Source organism: Paramacrobiotus metropolitanus, unplaced genomic scaffold (genome assembly GCF_019649055.1).
Source record: "Paramacrobiotus metropolitanus isolate TYO unplaced genomic scaffold, Prichtersi_v1.0 Parri_scaffold0000055, whole genome shotgun sequence".
Taxonomy (NCBI): domain Eukaryota; kingdom Metazoa; phylum Tardigrada; class Eutardigrada; order Parachela; family Macrobiotidae; genus Paramacrobiotus; species Paramacrobiotus metropolitanus.
Window position 1 is genome coordinate 9,185 of NW_026570275.1, and position 9,918 is coordinate 19,102.

At 49.6% G+C, this 9,918-nt stretch overlaps 1 protein-coding gene across 1 annotated transcript; it reads right to left on the minus strand.

Annotated features, from left to right (window-relative positions):
* Positions 1 to 6,825: 6,825 nt before the first annotated feature.
* LOC129592733 (dual specificity mitogen-activated protein kinase kinase 1-like) lies at positions 6,826 to 9,853 on the minus strand. Its single transcript, XM_055488840.1, has 7 exons — positions 9,616 to 9,853; positions 9,275 to 9,494; positions 8,633 to 8,779; positions 8,261 to 8,390; positions 7,721 to 7,999; positions 7,420 to 7,534; positions 6,826 to 7,247 (listed from the first exon to the last, which is right to left on the minus strand). The coding sequence occupies exons 1-7, from the start codon at positions 9,687 to 9,689 to the stop codon at positions 7,106 to 7,108; spliced, it is 1,107 nt and encodes a 368-aa protein (XP_055344815.1). The 5' UTR covers positions 9,690 to 9,853; the 3' UTR covers positions 6,826 to 7,105.
* Between the last annotated feature and the right edge of the window lie 65 nt (positions 9,854 to 9,918).

Sequence of the window (9,918 nt, forward strand, 5' to 3'; positions counted from 1 at the left end):
CCGAGCCATAGATGCAGCGCGACTCGTCATGGTTGTTGAACATGCAGTGCCTGCATCGGAAGGTCTTGTCCTTCGTCCACTGGAAGAAGGCCGCCTCCATCTTATCGACGTACGATGTTCCTTGCCGAGCACTTTGTTGTGCCTGGGGAGGTCGGTTGCCTTGTGGGCCGCCGCCTCCGCCGCGGTTAGGGAAGTTCCCACGGCCGCGATTCCCGCCGCCGCGTCCTTTTCCGCGACCATAACCTCCGCCGCCGTATCCTTGTGGAGGATACTGTCCGTATGCGGAGTACCCCTGGTTCGAGTTCTGTCCGTAACCAAAACCTGTGTTGTTTTGGTTACCGCCCGAGCTATAACCTGGGCCGCCGTAGTTGTTAACGGGGGCTCCAACTCCAGGTGCCGGGGATTCAGGTTCGCTGCTACCGCGCCTGCCCAAGTCTGTTGCTGGACTGGTGCTTGTTGCACCGGTGGCGTCGGGAGCCGGACTTAGTTGTCCGTATTGTGCCGTTGGAGTTTGGTATCCCGGCATCATGTGGGGCTGATATCCGGTCTGTTGCGGTATCGCCGGAGGTGGAGTCGGGACAGGTGCAGGTGTTGCTGCCCGAACTCTAGCGTAGTCGCTGTCGCGTGATTTGCGCACCTCATACATTTCTTTGCCGTTAACGAAGTCTCGCAGGTAGTCACGGAACTCGATCGGCGTCGCTGGCATCCTGATTTCCAGGGCCGCCCGCAGTTGGGGTTCGTGAACGTTCTCCTTAAGGTGGTACAGTATGATTTGGTCTGTGACCGTCGGGACTTGGGACTTCATGAACATCATTGCGTCGTAGTATTGTTCCGGCGTTTCTTCGCCGAAACGGAATATCCGTTTGTTAATCCTGGATATCATGTTCACTTCTTTGTTTTTGTCCGCAAATCTCTGCTCGAATTTGGTCAGCCATAAGTTGACTGGCCATCCGCCGAGTGGTTCTCCGGCGGCTTCGAGGGTATGCCATTCTTTCGCTTGGCCGTCCAGTTCGGCTATCAAGTCGGACATGAAGGTCTGATCGTCTTCATACCATCGTTGGGCTTGACGATACAGGCTTCGGATTTGCTTGAGCCACCCATGAAGTTTGGTGTGGTCCCCGTCGAACGGTGGTAAGGGTTGCCGACGTCCGTGGGCTATTGCTCGTACCAAAGCAACGTGTGCTGGATTTTGTTCCAAGGGATTTGGGTGTGCCGCCGGCGCAGCTTGTTGTGCAGCCGGGGCGGGTGGTGGGTTGACGTATGGCATGTGACCTTGTTGGTCTTCGTACGCCTCCTGTTGGTAGGCATCGTCGTCATGGCCTTCGTATCCGTCCTGTTGCGGATGTCGAGCCTGAGCCTGGTCTGTGTGACGAGGCTGTTGGGGCTGTCCTTCATACTGTTGTGGTGGAGGCGCTCGATTTTGTCTCGGCGCCTGCGGGTAGAATCCACTTGGCTGGTCGTAGACTCTTCCGTACCGGTCGGGCTGTGTTCCCTGAGCCGGCATCCGACTTTGTGTAGGTCGGTTTGGAGGTCTCCGGCCTTGCTGGTCGGAGCTGTCTTCTCCGTTTCGTCCGTCCTGCTGCTGGTCAGTCGTGTTGAATGACCGAGCTCGCCCGCGTTCAAGGTCGGAATGCGGGTTCTGGCGGATGAAGTTTGGATTGGAGTTCGTCCGTGGTGGGCGATATACCTCCATGCCAGGTCTTGGTGGCTGAATTGGGAGACGTTCGGCGTTTGTCGTCCGGTCTCCTCTGGCATTAGGTACCGGCGCGTACATTGTTGTCCGCGTCGCGTACGGATGCTGGTATATGCACCAGCCGACGTCGTTGTCGCCACGTTCGTCGTTGGCACTCGTGGTGCCGCAGTCGACGTATTGTGTTCCGGTTCCGGAGCACTCGGTACTGCTGGTGGTTGTGGGATTGTTCCCACACTCGGGTCGGTTGTTACGACTCCGACGAAGTAGGAGGTGTTGTTCTCCTTCTTCACCATTTCCTGGGTCGGGTTAATTCCCCACAGGATGTCACTGATTGTTCGTGACGGCTGTTGATCCTGTGCCATGGACGTCCGGTATGAGGGAGGTTCAACCCGACTATGCTCTTGGTATGGGGGAAGTTCGACCTGGCTTTGTTCCAGGTGTTTCTTTTCTTCCCTCAGACATCTTGTTTCGATGTCCATTTCGTCCATTTGCCGCATCATGTCTGTGAGGTTGCGGGCAGCCTGTTCGCCGAAGTCGTACAGTTCGACTTCACGGGCCTCCAGGTAAAGGATGCGACTGTGTTGCGCCTCGTTTACCTTTTGGGCCTCGTTCAAGTTGTACTCGAGTTGAGCTCGGAGTTTCTGTTCCTCCTTAAGGACTTGGTTCAGTCCATGGACCTGGTCAGCCAGCTGGGCGTTTGCTTCCACCAGGTCGACATCGGCTGTCCTTTGGTTAGGAAAGCCCATGTCCCGAGCGTTCTCGTCGATGAACCGTCGTCCCATTCTGGTGAAGACGAGTTCAATTTCCGACTCGAGCTCGTCGACTCTGTGTGTTAGGCGGTCGATTTCGTCGTCGGCCTTCTTCAGTTCCACCACATATCTATCGACTTCGTTTCGATAGACCTCGGCCTCTTCGTTGGCCGTGTTGAGTTGCTGGTGGAACGCTCCAGCTGCCTGCTCCGACTCGACCAGTGCGGTCTGCACATCGGCCAGGTCTTTTTGGGCTTCTTCGAGCGCTTTGTTCGCTTCGGCGAGTTCTCGGTTCAGCTCGTGAACCGCATCCATGGATCGATCCAACATGCCCTTGAGTGTAGTAGCTTCGTCGATGTCATGCCGACACGGTTGGTCGGTACGCTTCAGTATGGCATTGAGCCGATCGATCTCCCGTTGTTGGATGGCGATGCCTTTGTTGGCGTCGGCCATTTCGCGTTCCCATTTGCTTCGTTCGAGCCGATGGGTATCTTCCGAGTTTCGGAGCGATTTTCCCGCCGAGTCGATAATTCTGTCTGCCACGGCGATCTGAGTGATCAATCTACGGCATCTCGAGCGGAGTAGGTCGACGTCTACGATCCTTTCGGGCGGTGTTGCCGCTATCCACTTCTCGGCCGTATATTCGAGTGTACTGGCCTGGTAGGTGAGGTCGTCCTGGTTGGACTTCACCGGTGTTGTGAAGAATCCGTCCGCACTGTTCGGTCTTGACACCTTTGTTGTGTCAAAGACTTCGTCGTTCGGTGTCGGGGTTCTTTCACTACCAAGTTCGCCAGGTTCGAACATTAACGGTGATGGTCGGATCTTCAGGTCGACTGGTCGACTTTGTGTCGCCTTGGTCGGCTTCGCCGTTTGTTGAGCTTCGGTTACTCGAGTCGACTCGCTTCCGGTTGGCGAAGGTCGGCTCAACGGTGAAATAACCCTTTCATTGGGTGCTGGTATGCTGGTCGGCGATCCAGCTGGGCGAGGGCCGCTTCGTGGCGGTACCTCGGAATCTTCCGTTCTGGTTGGTATTTTAGTCGGCTGGACGGCCGCATCCGACTTTGTGTCGGTTGGTTGCCATTCCAGGGAAGTCGGTTGCTTGTTGCCGACTTCCTTTTCTCCGACTTTCGAGGTCGGTGAAATCCTTCCGACCTGTGTGGTCGGTTGGACATTGCCGCCTTCTGTTGTCGGCTTATCCATTCCGGTCGAAGTCGGTTGTTCGGCCCCTTGAGTTTGTGGCAGGTCGGCCTGCTGTTGACCGACTTCTTTTGCCGGCGGCTTGTCGACCATTTGTTGGTCGGCCGCTGTAGGTTGTTGTTCACCGACTTGCTTAGTCGGAGATTTTCGCTCGGCCTGTGTGGTCGGCGATTTCCTTCCGACTTGGTTAGTCGGAACGTCCATGTTGGGCGAAGTCGGCTTCGGCACCTCTTCCGTCCTGTTGGGTGAATGCCGTCCGAGCTCGGTTGTCTTTGTGACTACCGAGCCCTGAGCTCTGTGTGAGCTCGACTCCAAGTCGGTATGAGACAATGTGGTCTCAGCTTGCGGCTGTTCCGCTTCCCCCTTGGTCGGGTGGGACGGGGCTACTGTGTCAGCTGGGGCTTCCAGAAATGTTTTATCCCGGGCGTCCTCGAAACTGTCATCCGAAGTCGGATTCGAGTCGGCAAGGAGGATCCGCTCGTTGCGCTTCTCCCTTGCTTCGACCGACTTAGTCGAGTCGGTTGAGGACGGCTGACTTTTATCTTGACCGGCGTACCGGAGTGAGTACTTCCCGGTCATGTTCGCGCGCCGAGAATAGTCCGTGTTGAACTTTCTCGCGTACTGATCTTCTCGGGGATTCGACATTGTTGTCGAGTCAGGTCGGCTCTGGTGGAGCCTTTAAAGTTTAATCAGTTAGAAAGAGAAAGTCGAACAATCTTCTGTGTGAAGATGTTCGGTAAAATCAGAAAATGTCTTTTTGTTCAGGAACTTCCAAGGGTCAGGATCGTCCGGTGAGATGTTGTTGTTGTTGTTGATGTGTCTGTTGGTGACTCAGTACACAGGGTATTAGTATACAGTACTATGGTACAGTACAGTACGTAATAGTAGTACAGTGTAGTACGTCCTATATTACTGTGCTGACCAATGTGACGTAACAGGTTAAGTGGTCTTGCACTTCTGCCTACGTCACAGAATGCGAGCCGCGTGCAAAATTTATAAAAAACGATGAATCACGCCTATGTTAAGCTATGGGAACTTTCCCCTGCACGCTGATTGGCTGCCTCTTAAGTACTGATAAGCGGTCGTTATGACGTCACAAGGAAGTTCGAGAATTTTCGCGCTATTTCCCGCGAGAAAAACAAATTATTTTAGGTCGGCTAGAAAGTTTATCTAGTCGGATTTTGAAATTTTTAACCGTTAGAAATTAGTTTTGTTAATTAAGAAGATTTTCTGGTGGTCGAAACACCGTTAGAAGTCAAAATGAAGAGAATTTCCGACCTGTTGCCGGTTAGCCTTTGTCTGACTGTCTAGACAGGTTCGTTGACCTAGCAGGTCGGTTCTCGACCAAAAGCAAAATTCCGAGTCGGTTTCTCCGTCGAAAATTACTTTTTAACCGTTAAAAAGTTCAGATATACGGCTAGAAATAGTTTTCTACCGCTAGAAAGTGAAATGCCGACCTAGTTTCGGCTAAAATCGACCTATAACCGTGACTTTACCAGTGTCGGTGTCGGTGTCGGTTCCGGTCGATTTCCTCCGTCCGAGGTCGGAAATCCGTCGTTTCCGAGCTGAAATCCGCGAGTAAAGTTGCGGGTCGCTGTTCAAAGCGAAGGTCCCCGTATGATTGGAGTAATCCTATCGCGCTGCAGACTCTCGTTCGAGTCTGATCCGTCAGTTGGGAGAAGAAAAGTCCGTGCTGTTGGGAAATGAGATTCCGCTCTTCAATGTGGAAGAGACCAAGGAACTGTGCTCACCAGCTGGGTAGGAATCACTTCAGTGATCCCCGTTTTCCTCAGCTGTAAGACGATGCGATCAATCCGATCAAAGTCAAGGGCAGAGATTGCTTCAGCAATCTATCTGACAGTGACTTTCAGGTTCCTCACAATTTCTCCGTGAATTGAGCCTTCACCGTCTCCTCAAAGGGTCCGTTGAAAGAAAACCAAACGATTCTGCTTACCATGTAACAGGCAAGCGCGAGGAGATCACGAGTGTGCTTTATTGACAAATAAAGGGAACAATGCTGCGTAATAGCAGGGAAAGCAAAACAAAGCACTGATGGCTAAACAAGCAAGTGAATGCTAGAAAGAGCTCTTGAGCGTTCGTCAAGGCGTGAAAGAAGCAACTGGCGGCAAGCACGTGCTGTGTGCCATCAGCTGTGTGATGATGCGCAGACTGGACTCAATCCAACGCGAGCGTACGCTGAGTCATACAGCGAGAGAGGGACAAGAGAGCAAGTATGCTCAGTGTGTGCGCCGCATATATCCGCTTCAGCGGATATGAGTGCAGTGCAGCAGCACACGTACGTACAGCGAGAGAGGCGATATGGCAAGCATGGGTGCAAGTACGTCCGTGGTGGGCCGTATGCACCAGGCGCAGTCATGTGCCTCTGACAAGGCGAAAAGAAACAGTGGCGCACGGCAACCGGAAGGACGTCAGGTATCCGAATTGAAAGCAACGCAAGAAAATACTACGGTAATTACAAACTCAGGTAATTACTACGGTTGAGGTAAACCATGATAATGAGTTTCAGGCGGTCGTCACTGTCAGCGAAGATCTAAGACTACTGAACCATCCATCACCTGTCGAACAATGCCGCTGTGCACAAAATCTTGAATTCCGGATAACAGATACACAGCTGATCATAGCTGCAGTAGCCTGCAAGCAAAAATTGTTAAAATCTGGCGTTCTTGCCTAGCTAGTCTTCCAGAAGAGAGTATCCAGTTATTTCCTAATCCTCGGACAGCTGCCCGGTGTCTATCAAAAACAAGTCCGTGAAAGAAACGCGATGGAGATGCAACCTGATTTCGAATGGAATCTGGCCAACTCGGAGTCTGTGGTGGAGATTTACCGTATGTGGTGAAACACTGTGGCCGCAATACTACCCGGTATGTGCCAATAAAACAGAAAAATACTTGGACTGTTGCCGAAATTAACGGATTGCATCTTACGACGATAAACGCTATGGCCACTGATGAATAATTCTAACGGAATAATGCTCACCATAGATCGCAGCTATAGCCGGCACTTATAACTTACCATTCGGCGAGGACTCTAAATCGCTCAAAGCCGGAAAGTCCGCGTGGTTAGTGACTTTTTTTACTGATGTTCGCAACAACCCTGTTGGGTACCGTATAGTAATAATGTGCTTGACCCTGGATGAAGTCGTACTGCTAGCGTAATTAAAGGCAGTTGCACTGTAATAGCATGTATTCACTAGATTCTTCAGACATGATGATTGTAAGGTTTATCGAAATTACGTAAAACGCAAACTATCAACAACAACGGCAGACATGAGAGTACTGGTCAGAACAAGACTTCTCGTAAATAAAAAATAAAAAAAACCTGGACAAGGTATCAAACGATTAAAAAAACTTCTCGTACATACCAGCGCATGGGATATTATATATATAACGAAGGCACTGGAATGAAAGACCAGCTATGGATAGGATTATTTTAATCAGGAAATAATCTAGGAAAATTCCCCTCTCTTCAGATTTTTCACCCGGCACACCCATTCCGCCAGATCCGTGGATTCTTGCTGACTGCGAACAATAAACGGATGCTGCATCATGGCGCTCAGGTCCGGCCGCACGAGCGGGTCTTTTTCCAAGCTAATAAAACATTTAAAATTCCATGATGTAATAGTTCCAGCAGTTGTTCGTAATCAGCGGTTAAATGCTTCATTTTTACACAAAAGTTTACGTAATCTCGCAGTGCGCAACAATGTGAATCGGCTTTCCATAAAGACATCTCAAAACAAACTCAGAATTTAAATACAATTACCAGCGATCGATGAAGTCCTTAAACTCCTGCGACACGATTCCTTCCGGGAAAGTGGGCGCGGGAGAATCGACAATGTACGCCAGCAAGGCAAAATCGGGAATCACCTGTATGGGCTCTGAAAACAAATAAAAAAACCGGTTTTGCATATTATTCGAAAATTTATTCGATTGACGGTCTGTATTATTACTGTAGAAAAGAAAGTACTTTTAAACAAAACCCAACAATTAGCAACACTGATGCAGTCAATATGTCATAGCTTTGTAGAAAAAATTCCGGAAAATTCCAGTGCATTGAGACTTACCGGCTGCGGCGTCGCCCGACTGGAACGCAGTCCGGAATTCATCCTGCGACGGGAAGGGAATGGGATAGCGTCCCAGCGCCAGTTCCATGAGGGACAGACCCAGTGACCACAGGTCGGAGGTGATGGTGTAGGGCAGGCCGACGATGCGCTCCGGCGACATGTAGGACCGGCTGCCGACGAAGGAGTTGGCCATGGAGTTGATCAGCGTCCCGCTCACCCCGAAATCACACAACTTCACTTCGCCGCGCGAATTCACTAGGATGTTCGACGGCTTGATATCTACAGAACGATTATAAAAAAAGCAACCAATAAATAAGCAATAATTAACGAATTTACAAATTAATATTAAACTGCCAGCCGAAATTTAAATCAAAACGAATTAACCAATAAATTCGGCCAGTGTAAAACGTAATATTAGCAACTTGAAAATATATACAGCAATGATTTGTTCACTGCATTGAGTCTCCACAAGATTTATTTTTGACGAACACAAAGACAATTAATTCTGTGTGCCGAATAAGTACTGAAAAAAATTCTCACCGCGGTGAAGAATGTTGAGTTGCTCTTTAAGGTACGTCAATCCCTGCAGAACGGCCACGGTGATTTTGCCCAGAATGGTTTCCGGGATGCGAATGCCCTGGGAGACGATCCGATCCAATGAGCCGCCGTCCTACGACAGCTAAGTATTTTAATGTTTTCGAACATAAAACAATTAATCCGATAACGCTCCAGTGGAAGGAGCTGCGGGAATAAAACCAATTCCAAGATAAGGATAAATTCAAACTCTTTTTATTGTGTTATTTATTTACACAGCGACAACAAACAGCCGCATAAAATTTATATGTTGATCCTTCGCAGGAAATGCTCACATGTGCAAACAGCGTGCGCATAACTGAACACCTAGTCACCTACCATGTACTCCATGAGAATGTTGATATCGCGGTTCTCGCTGAACGACCCGTAGAAGCCCACGACGAACGGGCAACTGCATTCGTTCATCACTTTTAATTCCGTCAGGATCTGGTTGCGGGTTTCCGGCTTCACTTCCAGATGGACAATCTGATACCAAAACAGACCAAATTGCAAAGTTAAATGTGAAATTATAAACTGAAAACACGAAGCCCAACTACACCTTACAGTTGAGTGGTCGACCGAAACAAAAATACACAGCGCAATAAAACTGATTTTAAAAAAAAATTAAACACTCAGGGATATTTGACATAAATTTTACATTATTTCCAACCAGCGACTACGTCCTTATTCATAAAATGAAGTAATCGACAAGAAAAATACACCAAGACAATAACACAATAACCGAAAACAGGAAAAAAATCCGCTATCTGGATATTTGGGTAGGAAAAGACGTAAAACACGAAACTTAGGAGTTCCAAAGGAATTTGTACAGCAAAACCGCCAGCAATAATTATGCTAGGAAATCCGAAAGAATGAGGATTTTCACGAGAATTTTCAGGAAAAATCATAGCTGCAGATAACGCCGAATATCTACTAATCTTTTGACGAATGCAGCGAATTGCGGAGAAACGCCGAGCTTACCTTGCGCGCCATGATGATGCCCGTGGGACGATGCTGGACCTTCCACACCACACCCCCACTGCCCACCCCCAACTCCCCCAGCTTCTCCAGATCAGCCATCCGCACCGTTCCCAGCTGCTGGCGTAACGCATTCGCATCATCCGACGCACGGCCTGATGGCGGCGTGATGATGGGATTCATCGGGGGGAAGTTTTCATATCTCACGGCAGTCGTCAGCTCCCTACGAAAACCACACGATTTACCACTTGCCGAATTTCTTCAAGAGCAGGGATAAGAAGCGCTCATCAAGCGTAGACTAAAACTGGACTGCACTCGAGGCAGTGGATGTTGTTTGTTCGTACTTCGCATCTCCAGGCAGCTTTAACGGAGGGATGGCGCGTTTCTTCTTCTCGGGAAGTGGTGGTGGTGCAGTCATGTTCAATAGCGTGCCAGTAACTCAAGCTACTGATCGTAATTATTAAATCCAAATACCGGGTGAACTGTCTGTCAGTGTGCCAATCGTACGACAAAAAAAACTTGTGAGGATAAGTATGGAAATTTTGGATGAAAGTTTGAAAGGGCTGCACCACAACAAACTGAACAAAGATGCATTTTAGGATATTAGTCAAATTTCTGACTCACTCAGAAAACGGGGAGCGGCGGTA